Raw genomic sequence first — 21,473 nt, 5'->3', positions numbered from 1 at the left:
TACATTACTTTAGACCAAATTAAAATATCATATTGGATGGATTAAAGCTGAATGAAGTCCCTTTAGAGTAGTAAGGTCAGAAAGACTTTAACTAGAGAGTTAAAGTCAGGGTTATTCAGGTTAATAAGGTAAACATTCACCCCTTTCCGATGTGCTCTTGTGCCTGGTCTCTAGACCCTGGTCTCTCCCCTCACTTTGGTCTGAATGACTTGCAGTTGCATTATTGGATCAGAGTGCGCAGGATGACAACAATGAAACAGACCAGACATTAGCAGACTTCTGAAGACCTGCACAGATGTTTGTGTGGACAGAAACACAAATGAAAGAGCAGAGTTACTGTGAGGACAGGGTTTGCACAGAGGCAGTGCAGATGGCAAATTAGGAAGGAGATGGAGGAGCATCGGTAACTTCCAACTCAAAAATTAATGTCTTGTGTATAACTGTGCCTCTCTCATGTCTAAATGAAATCATATGGAACATTAATTTTAAAGTGACCAATGGCTGAATGTCAGAATGTTTACCTGATCTGACATTTTAATAATTTAATTTCAGCAATGTTCTCAATTGGCACATAACTGGATAAAGACTTTTGAGAATTCCAGATGATCACTTCCAATAACTTGTTGTTTTTTGTTATCTTTGTAATGACAAAGTACCCTGACGTCCTGTTAGCCTCGGCTATGTTAAAGCAAACATGCTAAAGCAAGATTGTGAGCATGAAAAAAACTTTCTGCAGAAGGAGCAGAGAGAAGAGAAAAGACAACCAGAAACTGTTTAAGGAAGTGTCATAGAGACACAGAGAGACAGTCAGTCAGTGAAAGAGTGTTTCCCTGCAGGAAGAAAGTGAAAATTCATTTCTCTTATCCGTCTGCTTTGTCCTGACTTCAAAGGGCCTGTGGTTTGCACTTAGGAGGTGTCTAAATGAGGTGACGTGAAAGATGAGAGTAAAACTGTAATGTGTGCACTGCCACTGGCAATGAATCTCAGTGGACTGGGAGAACCCCAGAAATAAGCGTGCTCACACAACACACAGACACACACTGATCACTTTCAGCCTACAGATTCAAAGAGTCAATACCTAAACACCAAGACTTTATTTTGTGAGTGATGTAACCTGCAAACATGTAGCGGACTACAGAGCTAAATGTTTGTGTTTTGTAGTAGTACAAGTACACTGGCAGGTATAGATGAAGTATCCACTGTTTCTCACCTGGTCATAAATGGATCCTTTCTGGAGTTTTTTTTTTGTGATGTTTCCTCTTCTGCTGCCTCACTCTGGGACTCTGTAGAGAATGTCAGATCTTCTGTTGCAGCAGAGAGGAAACCACATTGTGCCTGGAGGATGCCAAACACAAGAGCAGGTTTAAGTGCTGTGTAGGAGTAAGGATGGAAGAAGATGGAGGAGGGGATCTGTTAGGATGTGTGTCATGGGGGGATCAGACAAAACAAGATGTGAACCGTCATCCACAGACACAAAAGCTGTGTAGACAGGAGGCAAGAGAGGAGGGAGGGAGGGATGAGGAGGAGCAGAGGAGGCAGATGTCCAGGAAGAGGAGAGGTGGGATGAGTGAGAAAGAGAGGCACATGTCTGCAACAGCAGAGACGAGACATGGACAAGACAGGACAGAGTTAGCAAGGGAAGGGGAGGTGGGAGCAAAAAATCCAGCTAGAAGCATAACAAAGGCAGAACAACAGAGGATGATGGACAGATGAGGGAAGCAGCTTTGCTTTCTTTGTCATCCCACTCTTTTCTGCTATCTATCAGAGAGGAGCACACTCCCTCCAGTATCCCTCACTGCACTCCATCCGTCACTGTGTATTCGAGTGTGTGTCCAAGATTTGATTGGCCGAGCACGCTCCAAGGAAATTTGTGACCAGCATGAGCTGAAGAGTCGGTCACATCATCACTCTCAGTCCCTGAGTGTTCATGATGATGGAATACTGCAGACACTGCAGATTGACAATAGAGACAATTGGTGTTTGTGCGTGCGTGTGTGTGTCTATGCCTATGTAGTTGTGTTTGTGAATGCGTGCATTTACCTGTTGTGTGTTAACACGTGAATGTGCATGCTGATGTATAGAACAAAGCTTCCTGCAGCCTTTATCTCAGCAGTGGTTGTTGTGCAGAGCGTGCCTGCTGCTGATAGTTGCTATCAGCCGCAGCCATGCTCCTCTGTTGCTCGGCCTCTGTGTTATCCCCCACATAGGCATTTTTTCCCCTCACTCCTTCTTCGCAGCCTCTCCTCGTTTTTCCTCTTCCCTTTGACCTCCAATCACCATGTCCTCTCCCCATCTGTTTGACCATAAACCTAACTCCAGCTTATTACCATGTGAAGCTGCTTATTTGTGACTTTACTCACATTTTGATGACTCAACTCTGCTTGTGCATTTCTCGCTGTGCTCATTCAACCCACTGAAATGTGACATTTAAATTTATCTTCATGTGCTGATATATGACAGTGAATTTTTAATGGGAATGGGGTGCAGGAAGATAAATTATTGTTAAAACCTGCTGGAAAAAATGTATTGTTTAGTTGTAATCTCTGTAATTTTTCTCTCCTGGCATTAAAACTCCATTAAAATTCCTCATCTTTGTTAAACAAAATGTTTCAAAAGTACAATAATCTTCTCATACCTTCACATACCACAGCTGCAACTCCAGCAACTCCAGCTTCATTTAGTATGCGCAGAACTGTGAATATGATAATCGGTCCCTGCTTCCATCTCCACCCAGACCTACACATGTGCTGATCAACTGCAGCTTGAGAGCTTGGCTTCAGCTCGCATGGAGTACTGTAAATGTGTGTCGTACCTACATTTTAGAAACTGCCATCAAGTGTGTGGAAACTTGGCTGAGCAGTTTGATGAGTTTGTAGTAAGTGCAAGCTTATAAATCTTATGTCTAAAAGAACTGGTTTTTACAGTAAATTAATAGGGCATGATGATAAGGTTTGAACAAGAGAAGGCTGGTGACAGTGACAGTTATTAGCTATTTTTTCAGTGTTTTTATTTATAATGCAAAGTGACAGGCTACAGGAAGAGAAAGGTTGATGAGAAATTAATGAAACGTGAGCATTACTTCAACAAACAAAACAAGTGTTACATTTGTTAAAGAAGATGTAAATGCAAAAAGACACGACTGCACATGTTATTCCAACAGAACATTCACGTTCTTTAAATGTCACAGCAAAATTGAAGGCAGATAACGCTGCAGTGCGACGCATCGTTGCTTTAAGGTGCTGAAAACAAAAAATGCTGGCAGTCACCGGACCATGAGTGCACACACAGGTCAGCCAAAGCGTGCAGCTCCCACACGGTGGCTGCTACCAGAAATGAGTGGATGACATCTTATATCTGCACAAGCACACTGCGTTTGTCTGAGAGAGGACTGTACCCAGATTGCAGACTAAACACATACACACATGCATAGAATTAGCTGTATGATTTATTGCTTTGACAGATATATGGTTTATACATTCCTTGTATGATTTTACCACTATCTTTGTTAGCTGTGTTGATTTGTTGGTTTGATTTTTTTTTATGTTGCTGAGGAAGAGAGGGAATGGAGACAGCAGCAGGACACATAGAACAGGGTAGATGGATTAAAAACAGACAGAATGAGTCATTCAGTTTAAATATGCCCTCTGGAAGCCTCATGGCAATGCCAGACTCCAATTTGGCTCACGGCCTTTGTCGCACACCATACCTAATTTCTGTCTCACTTCTGCTGTCCCTCCATACTGCCTGTTAAACCATTTAATCCATGGCATGATGATTTAAAATATAATAGGTCTTCTTGCGAATTGTAAGCCTTTTTAGTCTGCTCATAGGACAGGAAGGAATACTCAACCCCTTGGTTCAAATTCCTCAAAGTCTGAGCACATATGTTAATGCAAAAATATACAATAAATTACACAAGCTTTCTGCTCCTTTGTCTGACTTTTTTTGCAGTTCTCCCTCTCTCCCTTTCTCTCTGAGCCACTTCAGGCAAAGTGGGTTGTGACTTTATCACTGTGGGGCTGTTAGGGTTGCTCTATAGGAACCCAGGAGTGGAGCTGCAGAGTGGATGTGACTCTCATCCAAGTTCAAGCACAGCTCTCCATGAGCCATTTTCCCTTGTAACAGTGCGTGTTTCCTGGCAGCTGAGTGTAACTGGAGGGCCACTTGTGGGGACAGGCAGAGCACCTGCACTGCTTTAGTGTGTTTAGTTCCATTTAGGTAACATCTCTGCCATGGCTCCCTGAGTCTATGGGCCTCTTATGCACAGAGATTGCAGCAGATTGATTGTTTATTTACATGTTTTGTAGTGGAGTTCTGGTGTATGTACTCTTAATTACAGGAGCCCTTTGAGTGAGAAATTATGAAGTCCAGTTAGCTTGTTAACACTTCTAGAAACAAACTACATCTGGCTGAGCATACCGTTTACTTCCAGACAGACATGCATGTTGGTAGATGCAACATGACACAGTGAAATTGACATATCTTAGAGATTTGATGATAAATGATTTTGTTATTTTCCTGTGGACTCCATCATCTCCCTATTAATATGCCTCGCACATATTCACCTGTCCTTCCTTCACTGCTCTGACTCATCTCATTGCTCAGCAGTGCCTCCCTTTTAACAGGAAGGAAACCTTGAGCAGGACCCGGCTCACAAGGGAGAACCGTCTTGCTGATAGTCGCCCAGTTAAAAGAGGAGAAGAGGGAGACAGGACAGAGAGGATGAAAGAGAGAGAGAGGAACATACATGCAATATCATCATACATTAAAAGGACAAACATGACATGATCAGAATCAGAAATACTTTATTAATCCCCAGAGCAAAATAGTTTAATAGTGGATAATAATGGATCATAGGTCGGCCTGATGAGAGTGAGGAGGGGAGAGGAAGAAGAGGAGAGGAAGTGGGGGAGTAGAGATGGTGGGGGAACTGCTCAGTGGATCATGTTTGTGTCCCCTGGCAGCAGAGGCCTATAGCAGCTTAGCTATGATAAAGATTAAAGACTTAGTCAGCCTGTTCTACCCATGGCTGTATGTCAAGAAGTGACTGTATCTACACACACTTTGTTTGAGGCTAACTATACTCTTTACTGAACAGAAAGGTTTTAAGTTTAGTCTTAAAGGTGGTGCCAGTGTCAGCCTCTCGGACCCAGATTGGCAACTGGTTCCATAGTAACAGTGTCTGATAGCTAAAGGCTTGTGCTTCCATTCTACTTTTATGAATCCTAGTAACGACAAGTAAACCTGCACTCTGAGATCTGAGTGTTCTATTAGGAATATATGGGACTATTAGATCCTGCAGGTATAGTGGAGCTAGTCCATTTAGAGCCTTATATGTAAGAAGGAGAGTTTTAAAGTCTATTCTGAATTTTACCGGAAGCCAGTGAAGAGAAGCTAAGACGGGGGAGACATGATCCCTTTTGCTGATTCCTGTCAGATTTCTAGCTGCTGCGTTCTGTATCAGCTGCAGGCTGTTCATGCAGTAATGTGGACATCCTAACAATAATGAGTTGCGGTAGTCCAGCCTAGAAGTAACAAAAGCATGGACGAGTTTTTCAGCATCACTCTGAGAGAGGATGCTCCTGATCTTAGCAATATTACGGAGGAGAAAGAAGGCGGTCTTAGAGACCTGTATAATATAAGATAAGATTTTAAAAAAAGAGGGATAAATTACATTTCTTGTTCAATGATAACACTGAGGCCAAAGTAATTCTGTCCAGAGAGAGAAAATGTTATCAGATAATCTAGTTCTGAGATGTTTGGGACCAAAAACAATGACCTCAGGTTTGTCTGAGTTTAATAGTAAAACAAAATGGAAGTCATCCAGTCCTTAAGACATGCACATTCATTTTAAAAGTGGAGGCTGTCGAGTATGTTGTCAGTAAATGAGCAAACTAACCTGTGGCTGTGAGACTCCACACTTCCACTTATCCTTGCTTCCGTCCCTGCCTTCCATTCTGTGTTTCCCTAACTCTCTTTTCCTTTTTTCCCCCCTTTCCTCACATCAGCATCCCCTCCATTTACCAGTAAAGCTGTGAAAGCTTGTTGCATCAAAGGGCAACAAAACTCTTTGTTATACAACCAGCCAGCCTGCTCAGGCTAAGCAGTCCCATTGTAGAAAGGCTTTTATTCACAGCGCTTTCAGGCAGTTTCTTCCACACCTTGCCTCAATGCTGTAGCCTATCCTGCTTGCATTGTGGAAGCCTGTGCTCCCAGAAGCATGACACATCTTTATTACCAAAAATGGCTATCAATCAGTTTTCCTTTTCTTGTCTTGTTTCATACTCTCTCACTTACATTTATATTGTATATTGTATAGTCAACATCCTGACTCTCAGATCAATGATGAATCTCTTGCAAAGAGTGAAAAAACAAGACACATGCTTGCTACTTGGAAAGGGTGTTTTTATTTTAACAGGAAGACAGCATGTTGCAGATGTTTGCGAAAACAGCAGCTACACAGCAGAGACAGACAAACAGGGCCCAAGGCCAGTGCAGGTTAAGCATGTTCATTAATTTCTGTAGTTTCTCTCCCGCTGGCCCTGCCTGTTTCCTGGACGTGCCGTGGATCTTAATAGGCTTTTGGATTTGTGCTCACTGTTTTGATACACACAGAAATGCTTGAAGAGAGGGAGGGAAATATGAGAGAGGGATAAATAAAGAGATGGCAGAAATGAAAAGATACGGAACATATGTCATAAGAAATAAATGAGAGAAATTAAACCAGGAGAAATAATGACTGCTAGACTAAAAGAAAGTGCTTTAATCAACTAACTGTGCCATGTCTGCAGTTATAAATCTAAGTCAGTATTAATAAGATGTCACTGGCATCAGATTCTATTTACATCTGCCCAGTGAGTAAGCCTCTGCACGCAAACGCTGACTGAGGTATTTGGTTTTTAGTTAGTGTTAGTAAAAGCCACACATGTAATGTCTTGTGCTGCAGTGTAAGCAGTTTGTCATCTGTACAGGCAGTTAACTTTACCTTTAATGAGACGCCTGTATAGGTTAAACTTATGGCGCTTAACCACCTCAGAGCTGTGTTAACTGTGCATAGCCAGAGGGCACAGAAAGGACCCCATCAGCAAGCTACTTCCTGCAGCCCCACTGTTCCGCCAGGCCCCCATCTGGGGCTCCATCTCTGTAAAGAGACTTCAAAGGGAGGCATTTCCAGACCTGATGTAGGCGTTAACCTTTGACTCACAGGCTTTCTCTGTGCAAAAAAGTCACAGCCTAATAGATGTTATACTCACAGCAGAAACGGAATAACTGTTGTCTATGTGGATTACACAAATAAAACAGAGTTTTAGAGATTAATTTCTCCATGTTACATGGAGACAGGCATGCTGCCCATCCTCATAATCTTTCTGCTGCTGGAATGAAAATTGTCATGAAAGTGTCTTTCCACATGTGCAGGTTCTCTTGGCTGATACTTGGAATTCTTACTTGGTTGTTTCTTGATTGTGCGTATCTATCTCTTAATACAACTCCATGCCATTCAGCCTTAAGGGGTGCATGTGTGGAAGGTACTTTTTTTATTGTACATGAGTTTATTTTTGTTAAAACTCACACATTTAATGTCATCATTACATCAAAATAAACAGCACTTTTCTATTAATACATGAAATAGGATTTGACAAACTCCAGAACTAAGATGCCCTCAAATTTATTAAAAAAAAATAAGTGAAACAAATAATCAAAAAAATAAAAACAATAATTACACTGCTTTGGCCCTGAGGTGGGTTTGTATTTGTAGATAAGGAAGAATGGGCAGGTACAATTTTCCACCAGCTATGTGGTCTTGTGATGGTCAGATAACGGTGTGGCGACTGGAGATTGAGTCACCCCCGTCGCCTCTTGTCTCCTCAGATAATGCTGAGTGGACACACAGTTCACTCCGGTTAATTTTCCACCTCATGTCCTGGCGCTCTCTCTAGGAGAGATGGAAGGTACTGATAATCCAGACTGATAAGGTTTGTGGTGACTGGAGAAAGGCACCAAGGGCTTCCTGTGCAATTGAATTTTTTGTATATATTTATTGCTAAACACATTATAGGCAGTTTAAGGGACCTGTAGGTTTGGAATTAAGCATGTTAAAGAGCTGGATGAATGGACAGGGTTCATGGTTCTACTTTGCATATGCGTCCATTTACTGAGAGGCAGAGTTGCCTTTTTTTTTTTTTTTACAAAGAAAAAAATCCTTCTTTGAGAATAACGCAGGTAAACTGTTTGCATTCATTATAATGCTGACTTCATTAGGGTCCCATGTTGCCTCTCTTTGCCAGTTGGCTACCACTCACACAGCTGAGTTCAGCCAATCTGTGGCAAGGTGCTGTGGCAGAGCTTCATGCAGCAGCAGAACACTGTGTATGTGTGAAGTATTTTGCATCTTGTTTCCTTTTTTCCTCTCCTGCAGTGATTCCAGTGGTACAACGCAGCTGATGATATTATCAGTAATGAAAAACAGCCTGTTCTTTTTTTGGTTTGTGGTATATTACTTTGGCCTTGTATCCAGTTTTATGAGGAAACTATTTTGGGTATTTGTGTACTCATGGACAGCTAATTCTCATTTGAGCCAGGTCACCAGTCAACACCGAAGCAGTACACTTTTGTCCCAGTTTGACACTTTTGTAGAGTGTCATTACAGCTACATCTGTCTACACTGAATGCCTCTCATGTGACATCCCAGATTGAGGCTAATGTGTGTCCTGAAGCGGCTGTTTGGACACACATGCATGAAATGCCTTTAGTCACAGGTGGCTGGGCTGAAAAATGAAAAAGATCTTTCAAATATTGGCAATCACCTTGAATCCGAGTAGCTTCTAAAGTTGTCCTAAAGATTTTTTTTTCCTTTGAAATAACATTTTGTTGACATTGATACTGATCTAGTGGTTTCTCCTTGTTTACAGGATACAGACCTACTGGATATAGCATACATAAAGGATGCCAGAAATGGAAAGTGCACTAAAACACCAAAGGTAAGCCCACAAGTTACAAATCTGAGTTGTTTGCTTTTGTTTGGTTTTATTTGTATCAAAGTGTTGAGCTGTGTGTAGAATTGGCTGCCGTCACAATCTGCTCATCTCATACACTACTGTAGATTTTTCATCATCAATTTAAAGGTGAATGAAGTGAAGAGCAAATTTTTTAAGTCCAAAGCCCACAGTGAAGTGTACGTGGATGGTTTCCCAGGACTGTATGCCAGTTCGGGGGATCCAAATTGCTTTTTCACAGCTAATTAAAACATTGTTGATTGTGAGCAATGAGGACGCACATCTCTCAAAGAATTTGGCACATTCTGGTGCTGTAATAAAGTCAAATTCACTATTTGAAGCTAAACTCCCACTTACCAAGCAATGATTAGAACAATAAGCTGCATTCTTCTCAGCTCTTTCATTTTACATCTCTGCATAATGAGACAGACAGCTTTCTTGTCAGCCTTGTGATGAGATGCGATAGCAGTGACAGTCCTCATCAGTTTGTCTCGGTGCAGCAGGGGGAGTGAGCGGGGGTCATGCACTGCTGCTCTTTCAGGGGAGTGAGTAATGATGGAATGAGTACAATAACACAGAGAGGATTCATGCATTTCTAAACAGCTTACAGAGTGATGGTACCCAGGCAGGAGACATGACCACGTGACAGGTAAGATGGTCGAAGCATTGGAAATCCATTACTGGGAGATGGAGTGGCAATGCACCCTGGGCTTTGTAATGGGAGCACCAGTGAGACACTGTGTCTGAGGAGCTGATGAGATGAGGAGAAGAAGGTTGGGAGGGGGGCAATGATGAAGAGACTGTGGCCGTAAGAGGAAGTCAAGTAGAAAGAGTTGAAGGAAAGGCGAAGAGAGTTTTTATGTAAGCTCTGCAGAAGATGAGAGAAAGGATAGAGAGGACACAGAGATGATGTGAGGTCAAAGAAAGATGTCAGTTGAGAGGCAGATAATACCAGACAGCAGCTGCTGTATGTGGTCAGCACTTTTCACAGTTTACTCCTTAAGCATTTCTCCTTCACACTTTTTAAGACGCTTGTCAAAAGGATGGTTCTGTGTTCCGTGTTAACTTCACAGAAAGTCAGACCTTTACTTATGTAACGGTTTGACTTAGAAAAACACACCAGGAGGACTGCCACAGCAAAGCAAACCTGCCTCAGTCAATGTTGTTGGTTATTGTAGTGAAAGAAAACATCCTTTGTTTGTGCTACTGTATATTGAGTTGTACCAATCCCATCAGTGTTCTTGCAGTGCCTACATGATGCATTGCAGGCACGTGACATTGAAATGGCATTTCAAACTCAGCATGCCATCCAACTCTGTGTACACAAGGCGTCTCAATCAGCTTCACTGCTTTCCTAACAAACACTGATTAAAGAATGATGGTGAAGGTCATTGGTCGTGCTTTTTGGTGTCCAAGGGGACTGTAAAGGCAAACTTGTGCCAGACTTTCAACCAGGAAATCCAATTCAGGCACCATCAGTTGCTGTTTGTGCCCAGCAGCTCAGCTTCTAGATGGTCACTGTCAGCCATGTCTTTTGATAAGGCAAGCTTCAAACTCTCTCTACCTCATCTTCAGCTGACCAATGAAATCAGCAGGTTTTTTTTATCCATACCATACGTTGTACACACAAAGCTGGATTTACCTAGCTATAATCATTTGAACTTATCAATACTAGTGATGCTAGTGCTTTATGTCCAAGTGTTTCTATCAAAGTTTATGCAAAGAGAAAAAGAAGACAAGAAACGTTTTTCTGTCAACATTCCTGCAAGTCATACACCTATTTTTACTGTGCTGCTGTTGCATCTGTTGGTTTTATATTTATGTGCTCTATGCCATTTAAAGCTCGTACTGCTCCTTCTGCTCTCACTCTAGGGCTCCCTCAGCAACATTCATTCATTCATGCAAATTGCAGGAAACCAACACACTCACTAAGGCGAGATGAGATGTTAGACTCATGATGACATGGTGGTAAAAAAGCTTGAGAAGTGCTTTCGTTGTGCCACTCAAGAGTCCTGCATCCCAGCCGAATATTGTCAGACTCAGACACAATTATCCTCAGCAGACCGGCTTAAAATGGGCTCCAGATGGAAAGGCTGGTTCCTCTCGTCTCTTGTGAAATCTTGCTTCTACTAGAGCTCAAGTTTCTTCATATTGTCTTTGAGCAGCACTGGAATTTCTGTCTGTACGTCATTATGATTTGGAGCATGCCGCTGTGTTCACTGGCTCATCGCAGTGTGTGGGCAGCCTGTCTGACCTCTGATGAACTTATTGCCACTCTGCCCACGAGCTAGCTAGCTACACAGTTATGATTCATACAGTACGTTTTCCGTGTGAGGACACACACAAAACACAAGTACATTTCACAGAATGGGAACACTCACTATCTTTTGAACATTGTGTTCATTTACAACTCAAATCCCACACAGGAACACAAACACACACACCGACTACTATAACAAAGCATGACAAGAACAGTGTCCTTTGTTTTACCATGCTCAGTCAGCTGATGTTAATTAGCATGTGTCCACCCCATCATCATTCAGACTGATTAGATTGGCTGCTCGTCCGTATGACAAGAGGCAACCTTTGTTTGACGGGTAGCTCCAGAAATAAATCACACACCATTAGGATGGGTGAGCAAAGCACGCCACTAATAATCTTCTAATATACACTCTAATCTAATAGTCTTAATTTGAAAAAATCCTGAAACACCCACCAACATCTGGCCTTTATCTTCACTAGGAGAGGACTTTTCTTACTAATAAGTAATAAAAAATTTGTTCTAGTTTATTTAAGAATTGATTGTTCTCCATTTGTAGGAATTAAAATATGACACCCAGGTGGATATGTTCATTATTACTACATTTCTGAAGGGTTTTGTTATTATTCTGTGCTTTCTCCAACCATTACCAGCCTCCATACTGTTTCCTATAGGTTAATAAAAAGACAAATTCTATTGAATGTATCTCTTACATTCTTGTCTTACATGTGTTCCCTGTTCGCTGTTACAAGCGTCACCTCTAAACCAGCCATTCATATTGTGTCTTTATTAAATCAGCAGATGAGCTTGTTCCTGCACAGCATGTTCCCTTTTCCTAAGCACCCAACCAAGCAGCTAATCACATCCCAGAGCTTTAATGTACACTTTACGATACAACTTCTATGTCTGTGTTCAGGTAACTTTAACTCTCTGTTCTGCCTGTGAGGAACATATTGTAAGGCTGTCGGTGTCCTGATTTCTGCCTGAATGAAGACAAAAATGTAATCATCTCACCATGCTGCTTACAGTAGGTGTCTGGCAGACAAAATTACATGCTTCCTCTCTCTCTCTCTGTTTGACAACCAAACAAATATCTGTCTGCAAAATGTCTCACTGGTGTAGTTCTGGCTTCAAAATACATCTGGAAGATGGAAAACTTTAATGATATTGTGTCTTGTGTGGCAGTCTACAGTAAGACTTCATGCATAGCCACAGTTACACCAAGGCAGGCACAGCGATTGATGATCTTATCTTAACCCAAGTGTTACATGTGCCGGTTATCATTTTTTTATTGTGTGTCAAACAAGACATGAGTGATCTGTGGTCATCCTAATATTTGTGTTAGATTGAGGTAGCAGGTAGCAATGTAGACATTGCTTTTATGGACATACAGAGACAAAACTTGTGGATTGATGGATGAGGATGAGGTTATGATGGAGAGAATTATGACCCAGCTTTATGATTTGTCAAAGTGAATTATCTGGCAGCAGGCTCTTCCTGGAGATATAAAATCAGGGCTAAATAAAACGTACAATTTTCGTCTAACTGTCCTGACCTTAATTGTGTAATGCTGATTGATGATTTTCACATCATCGGTTTAAAGAAAATGGACTGATTGGCATAAGGAACAATGGGAATATGATGATGTCAAAAAAGTAAAAGTATTAGGAGAGTTGAAGTACAGAAGAAGAAAATACGGCTGCAGAAGTTAATCACCCACAGAAGAAAAAGAAGGAGAGCTTTATGTCTGCTTGTGGAGGCCTAAGCAAATAAGTAATCACAATAAATGGAGAGGGGGAGAGTCGTCTCAAAAAAGATGGTTTACAAAGGTAGTCTGTCTAGACTGTTAACACTGGTGCTATCACTAAAGAAACACATGGGGACAAAACAAGCCATAATTATAGAGCTGAAGCATGCAGTTAAAAATTAAATTGAGTAATGTGAGTAAATTTGATTGATTGAAGATTGACAATTTTGTGGCTCTAAACGCCTTTTAATTTATCTACACTTTGTTGTAGTATGTGTGGTAAATGAATCTATAATGAACTGGCCAAAGTCTGCTGCAGAATCAAGGCTACTACATGCATTTCCTCCAGAGCTATTTCTTCCTCCTGACTTTTATTGTGAGGTGAAAGGAAGTGGCCGCCAGCTCTGTTACAGTGTAAGCTTGCAGCAGCGGGGACTGCTGCTAAATACAGAGCAGCTTGTGTGTCCCCAGAAGTGTAACAGGATCTGGGAGAGGCCAGCAGGCCATTATCACCACCACTCTGTCTGGCCAACAAAGTCGGCTAAAGCTCTATCTCCCACAGCAGTAAGTGCTAAACAGCTCCTCTGAGCACACTGCAAGCTACTGTGGGGGTTTAGATCTGTCTTTTGTAATATTCTTATTTAATGCATATTCAAAGCAGCTATGTTATCACAGGGTTTAAGAGAGTGATTACAGCCTATACAGTGTGTGAGCCAGAGACAGCACTATCAGTGTTTTTGCATTTATTTTCTGCCTTGTGGAGCTCTCTGCCTTACAAAATCATTTTTATTTTTAACTGAAACACTGCTTCACCCATACTGTAACACTTATCTGGAAAGCAGAGCTTTATAAAAAGTGAAATGAATATAAAACAAAGCAAATATTGATCAGTTTCTTTCAGTACAACAGCACCAGTAAGGGAAATTTCCTGGTGTCATATATTTTATTTAAGATGCATAAAGACTCTTGCTGTGGCAGGGTTTATTTCCATCATCTGTGCTGTCTGGTGCATATTGATGGATGATGGGGTCACAGTAAGAGCTCCAGCTGCAACAATCACAGCCCTTCAAATCTATTGATGTTAAGAGTGGGCAAGGACTTTGTCTGACCCTGGATCCAGCCTCACTCTAAATAGCTGAGAAAGCATGGGAAAAAAAATAGATAACATGAGCTCAGCATGCTGTAATGACGACGCCAGTGTCTGCTGCCATAATATGAGTGATCAAATATCTAATAATATCTTTGATATGTATTTGAATGCCTCTGTGGGTGGCATATCATTCACTGTAGCCATGTTTCTGCCATTGATTGATATCAGTGTGTGTGTGTGTGTGTGTGTGTGGGAAGATCAATGCTATGCAAAGGTGTTATTTACAGTTTGTCAATGATGTAATGGTATGCACATGAGCCAATGTTGCAGACATAACACTGTAATATATACTTGCAAACCCACGCAGGCATCATCTCACCCACACCGCAGGGAGATGAACTGTAATTCAACACCTGGTCTCATCTGCTCTACAACTACACACTCACCTGTAGTCAAACAGAAATAATAGTTGATCCCTGCTTACAGGCTTACATGCAGGGATGAGTCCTAACCTATGAGAGAGATGTTGGCAGGACATCTTGCTCCCACTGATAGATTAGTGTCACATGGCAGTGTGTTATAATAGCAGACCAGAGAGACCAACATTGTTTTGAGTGTATTAAATCGTGAAGAATGACAGTTGTTGAATGACTACCAATCGTTTGAGAGGTGAGCAGTTTCAAGGAAACTTTAGCAGAACAATCAATTGGTGTTTTTTTAGAAAGGTTGAAACAGTGGTGCCTGTATACATGAGTGTGTGACAAAATGAGAAAGTGTGAGACTGAAGGTGTACTCAATCTCTGCCACTAGTGCTTGTAGTGTTGCTGCAAATGTGCTACTACAATACATTTACAGCTAAAAGAGAGTTGAAAAGCTTTTGAAATTTAAATTGGAACATTTAGTGAACAGTTTTCCTTATAAAAATGTGTTTAATATTATGAAAGTGTGTGTTTTAAGGTGATCTTTACCTAACCACGTACACTGTTCTTAATACCCAACCTTAACCAGAAATGTTTTCATGCCACAACCAGCTGTGGTTAAAAATGAAACTTGGCTGCTGTATTGCATATCCCTCTACCAACCAAATTTAGACTTTTGCAGTTGTGTCGAACCCATGATCAGATGACATCAGACAATATGATCTTATGTTAAGGTAAACGTAACATAAAGTATTTTGGGCAAAATGTCCATTTAGCATCAGTAATGTGTCGTACCTGGCAGATGTATATTTCTGAAGACATGTTGGGATTTGTTTGCCAATGAAAAAGGAAAAGAATGAATGAATGAATGAATGAATGAATGAATGAATGAAAATGTATGTGGTAAATATGAATGATTGAAATATAGTTGAGCTCAGCTCGTCCTTTCTTCCCAGCGGACTCTTCTCAAAGACGTTTCAGTTCACAGAGGCATGAAACTGTCTGTCGGTTGACAGGTCTGTAGAGAGAACTCCCACACACTCCTATTTTAGACATGATTCACACACACACACACATGCACACACGCAATCATATGCACAACCCTTTGAGCTATGAAGGCTACTAAAATAAACATACCACCACTGTCACTATCCAAGCGCGTGTTAGCCCCCAACTTGCTTGACCATATCTGTCTCTTCTCTGTCAGGTTGGCTGTCTCTATCAGATAGTTCAGTTGGTGCCAATATGCGAAGAAGAGATCAGGTTCTGCTGCTCCTGGCTATTGTTTTCATCTGAGGGATCTGCCACAGGGCAAATGACAGCTTGCAGTAAGAGGTGATTAAAGTAAGCGGGCATATGGACTGATTAATTTTCACAAAAGAAACTGCAGCGCATTTGTCATCAGCCAAAGACAAGCCATTGATTCGCATCGATGTAACCTCCAGGCGAGCAGCAGCGGTAGTGAATGAGAAAAAAAAGAGCAGAGAAAAGGTTAGCATGATAGATCCTGATGGGTTTGTGTTTGATTCTTTAGTCAATTACGTAAGTAATTCCTGCACACAGATGAATTCCCCTGGTGTGAAGCAGGCCATCTCATTACCGCTCACAGAGAAATCGAAGCTGATGCCTATAGCCACTCTGCTGACTACCTCTGTTCTCATCTCGCATGGGGCTGAACTGCTGGATCAAGATGGAAAAAAATGACTAACTTGAATGAAGGGATGAAATAGAAACTGTAATGATGAACAGAGTGGCCTGTGTCAGTGCACAGGGAAAGTTACCGAAGTTGGTCCAGAGATCACTATCATGGTGAGGGAGGGAGAGGGGGACAATGGTGCACCTGTACAGGTAGAGTTTCCAGCTCGAACAGGACCCTGCTGGAATGTCTCAAACAGTTTACTGCAGGAAAGAGAATCCTCTCTGTGTATTGTTTTTGTTTTGTAGAGGACCACACAGAATATTTAGGAGTTTTAAGACTGATCTTCACATCTTCTTCTAACATAATTTGAGACATTCACATTGTTGCAGTTTTTATTGTCAGTTCCCTGTTATTTAATTTAGTCTACACACTGTGTAAACAATTTGAAAAATGTAAACCTTTGGATAGATGCAGTCATTCCATATAAGCAACAAAGAAAAAAATTGAAAATTAAAATATAATAAGAAAGGACCGCCATATAAAACTGCCAAAAGGAGGTTTGAAATGTTCCAGGGTTTGAGTTTGATCTAGTCAGACAGCAACTTGACTGAAGCTCGCTAAGTCCCAAAAGAACCAAAGTATTGAAAATTATCAATGTGGAAAATAATTAATTGCTGGAGTGTTGCCATGCGAGGACCCCTTTTCTTTAGTTGCTGCGCTGGTGTCGGTCTGTTTCAGTGGGAGTTGGCACATGTCTCCAAGTCACTTGATGCCTGCAGTGAAATCAGATGTGACATTTTGTTAACCCAGCAAAGGTTGTCTCAGTGGAACTGGAGCTGATCAAACACAACCAGTTGAGACAGGAAGTCTCAGACTGCCAGCTAACAGAACATGAGCGTTTAAGTTGGTGGAGAGGAATCGGTGTTAATACAAACATTTAACTTTCGTTTCATTTCTATTTGTTCACCTTCATTATCCAGCAGATTTCAACATGTCAAAAAGAGTAACGCTGGGCTCAGATGACTCTTATCCACCCAATTAAGCTCTACATGCTTAATACTAAAGTTTGGTCAAGGTTGTCTGGTAATGTTAGGAGTTTATAAATCAAGTTCACACCTCAAACTGCTTGCAAACTCATGCCCTTATAAAGATCAAGCATGATTGGAATGATTACCAGTATGTAACCTTTCACAATAGCCACTGATAAAGATGGAACTGATATACAGAAGCATGACACCACAGATAGAGACTTGACAAGCCTCATGCTTTTGTTCTTCCACTGCAAGGTATTGGAGCAAGCTGTTGCACTATAGTCACTTCCTCATGAGATAACATGAGGTGCTCTCTCTAGCCCAATAATCTCCACAACATCTTGTAGTGTGTGTTAAATAGTATCATGACATGATTACAGAGCGAGCACTGCTTTCTGTAAATAATATTGGGTTTTGCCCACAATAATCATAGATTGAGAGCTCTGAAGAATTACATTGACATGTCACTGAAATTCTGTTTCCACATACCCTCTGACAGCTGTGAAAGAACCCTGGTTGATGGGTGTAGCAGCTATGAATCTTGAGAGTAACTCGTTTAGCCTGCTACAGATGGGTGGCTCGCTATAAGTCTACAATCACAGGTTCTTGGCAGTTCTTCTATTGACTAGTCTTGATTTAGCTCTTTTTTTTTTCATGCAGTTCAATCAGTGTGTCACTGTGAAGTATTGACCCAGTGGCTTTATTCTAGTCATCAGGTAGGGGATCCCAATCAGCACTTAGTTTGACTCCACTGGGTACGCTGACTTTTTTGATAAATGATCCTCTGGTCTAGTCATTTCAGTGCAGTTACACCTAGGCATGAACAACTGATGACACTATTCAAACGATGTTTTTCCTTTGCTCTGCTTATACACACACACCGATATACTCACCTTCCAGGTGAGAATGAAATATGACCAGTCTGATGGTGGTGTTACTATGGAAACCATAAGCAGGAGAGCAGAAAGTTGGAATTAACAAGGGCAGGAAAGGTTCTCTGACACATGGTAGCTTTCTGTTTGACAGTCGAGCATAGAAAAGACCACATTAACCTCTAATTAACTGTCCTGTCATCAACAAACATTCACACTTCTTCTTCTCTTCTGTCAGTTAGTTCTAACTAAAAAGCACATCTCTGTCAGTCTGGGGAGTTTGTTTAACTGCGGTAATTGGAAAAACATTTGCTACGATCAATTATCTGTTCAGGACTTGTGTTCGAGGGACCGGACTGTTTTTTATCAACTATCATACTTCCTGAAAAACAAGTGTTTTGGAGCATCTGTTCCTAATTAAAAGCAGCAAAGTGACACTATATTGAGGCCCATCAAATGTTTCTGCAGTAAACAATTACTGTAGATGAGCTGTGAGTTTTCAAACCCAGCTGGCACAGCTTCAGAACCATTTTATGCTAAGTTCCTTTTTTTTTTGAGAATTCCTTCTGAATGAATTCACTGTGTGAAAATTGACGATTTTAGAAAGCAGACATTTCAGATGACACATAACTTTAATTGAAAACTATAATCTACCTTACTTTGCTAATGATCATGAAGGCTAATGAAGCAGTGCTAATGAGGCAACGTTCACAATCATTGATCATTACAAATTGTAGATATCGCTGCAAGCGGATAGTTAAATAAACATTCAGACACACCTGTGGGCAGAAGCGAGTTTCTCTTCTTCCCTCTCTAATTTGTCCAGATTTATTTGGGGTGATCAATGGCTCCTCTGTATTTTTCATCATGCTGTTATCATCCATCTATTCATAACAGGTAAATGGAGATCAGCTCATGAAGGATGGATAAGATGAGATAGAAGCTCTTGGGGATTCAGTTAATTGCTTCTTTAGTCACACTAGTCAGCTTCTCATACAATTAATCACATAGGTGAAGCTGGAATACATCACACATTGTGCAATAGTGGTACCTACATACATATAAATACACATACATATATATATATATGTGTGTGTGTGTGTGTGTGTGGGTGTGTAACTTTAGGGACCTTTTCAAGGCTGGGACATAGAGAGACAGATGACCTTTTTTCAGTCCTTCCAAACAGTCCTTCCAAGTGCACAGGCAGGCCTGAGACTTAATTGGTTTTCAATAGTAAATCTCAGGAGGGTTCGTAAAGAAAATGTCTCATTCTTAATGCTGCTGCTCCAGAGACCACTGAGCTCTCCTGAACTATTTCCTCCACCAAAGAGCAAAAGCAAATGGAGGTGAAAGGATTCACTTTTTTCCCTTTTCTCTCACTTGTTTCTCTCCACTGAAGCATGTGTGACTAAACTCAATCCAAGTCCTGATTTCATTTTGTGGGAAGTTGTGATACTTTTTTACACATTTTTTTTGGTTGTACAAGCGAGCTTTCAGTTCTAAGGCAGCATTTTTGCTTAGCAACCGGAAAACCACACAAAATTTTTTGAACAATCTTATGAATTGTACTTTAAAAAAATACCTAAAAACACAGTCAGCATAAAAAACATTCCTTTCATTGTGTAATCTAATATACTACAAGTTAAAAATGTAAAAAATACTCTTAGGATACTCTGCTCCTGTACTGTAAACCTGACTATACACTTGGAATATGTACACTAGGCTGTGCTAGGTGGACCTGTTGGACATATATCCACATGCAGCCATAGTAAAGTGGGGGAGCTGTAACCATGTCCACCAACCATGTTGACAGTTTTCATATGCACTTTGTAATTCAGGGTGGAAGTGGATGGATGTCTGATTGAATTTGGCTGAAATGTTCCGGCTTGGAATGGTTGACTGACAATGCTGGAAACAGAAAAGGCACCAACATTATGTCTGGCTTGCCTGTAGTGCAAGCATCTGTTGTGGTATAGCAAGCAGTTTATATGCACAATTTCTCCACAGGATAGTCTCTTTTAAGGTTTGTTTTTGCTCCTGTTACTCTTTATTATAATATGAAGAGTTTTCAAAGTAAAAGATAATTAACTCCAACTCAATATTTGGATCCAAATTTATGCCATGAAACAAAAACAGAAAGCAACTTTGTTCATGAAAAAAAAAATCAAAAACTCACATTTAAGACAGATTCTGAATCAACAGGCATTTTGTCCAGGCACCTCTCCTGAAAGTGAGACTGGCTAATTAAGCTTGGAGCATAGGTGTCTGCTGTGCAGAGAACAGCCGTGAACTGATTATCATCTTTTATCAAAGATCGGTCACACAGGATCAAAAGCAATCAGATATGGAGGCTAGTGCAGTGGTGATTTAGTAAATGGACTGTCCTCAGACAGACAATGGGCTGTCCCCAGATCACAGTTAATTCAAACATAGGATTAAATGGGTATTTGAATATTGTCAAATATCCAAAGGCTTGTTTAAACATTCACTAAGTCTTTGTTGGTGGATCAGTGGAGCACACAGATGCTGTACCAAATGGGCCGTTATGCGAGGGTGGTAGGTGGCTGGTTGGATGGTGGCTGGCAGGGCCTAGTCTGGCAGATGGTCTGGGGATGTAGGAGACAGCAGGCTCCCTGTGTCACAGCGGAGCTAATGATGGCAAAAGGCTAAATGTGAGGATAAATCACAATTATCACTGTACAGACCTCACCGGTGATCTTCAGTTGTTTGCTGAGGGATTCCGGACGTCCAATTAGAGTTGTTTATCCTCAGAATTATGTCATCTAGTAAGTTTTGCTCTCTGTGCATGGCTTCAATGGCTTGGTTATACAAAACTGTCTGTGAAGCTCTAAATGACACACCATGCAGTGGTTCCTGAAGCATGTACCTCCTGACCTCATCTATTTTATATGGAATCTTCAAACCGCTCATGTGGCAGCAGTCTAAGCAGAGACACCAGCACTTCCAGGGGAATCCCTAGGTCTCCCCCGGGATCTCCTCTTGGTGGGACATGCCCGGAAAACCTCCCCAGGGAGACGTCCAGGGGGATCCACCTCAGCTGGCTCCTCTGGACGATGTGCTACTCCAAGCTCCTCTCAGGTCATCAAGCTCCTTACCTTATCCCATCCGCTCTTCAAAGGTAACTCATTTCGACCGTGTGTATTTGCAATACCAGGAGCTCATGACCATAGGTGAGAGTAGGCTGACCGGTAAATTGAGAGCTTTGCCATTCGGCTCAGCTCCTTCTTTACCACAGGGATTGGTACATCAACTGCATTACTGCGGAAGCTGCACCAATCCACCTATCAATCTTCCGCTTCATCCTTCCCTCACTCGTGAACGAAACCCTGAGATACACAAACTCCTCCACTTGGGGCAGGAGATCTCCTCTAACCCAGAGAGAACACGCCATGTTTTTCCAG

General features: G+C 41.3%; 1 protein-coding gene across 3 annotated transcripts in view; it reads left to right on the top strand.

The window, feature by feature from the left end:
* Positions 1-21,473, top strand: part of plcb1l (phospholipase C beta 1-like) — a 91,209-nt gene that overhangs the window by 17,325 nt on the left and 52,411 nt on the right. For all 3 annotated transcript variants that reach the window (XM_028397281.1, XM_028397280.1, XM_028397282.1), the window contains exon 3: positions 8,910-8,978. In XM_028397281.1, coding sequence (XP_028253082.1) covers positions 8,910-8,978 — 69 coding nt within the window. The remainder of the gene's footprint in view (positions 1-8,909; positions 8,979-21,473) is intronic.

The sequence above is a fragment of the Parambassis ranga genome, chromosome 24 (genome assembly GCF_900634625.1).
Source record: "Parambassis ranga chromosome 24, fParRan2.1, whole genome shotgun sequence".
Lineage (NCBI taxonomy): Eukaryota > Metazoa > Chordata > Actinopteri > Ambassidae > Parambassis > Parambassis ranga.
The sequence above is the reverse complement of the archived record's forward strand: the minus strand, read 5'-3'. Positions and strand labels throughout refer to the sequence as shown.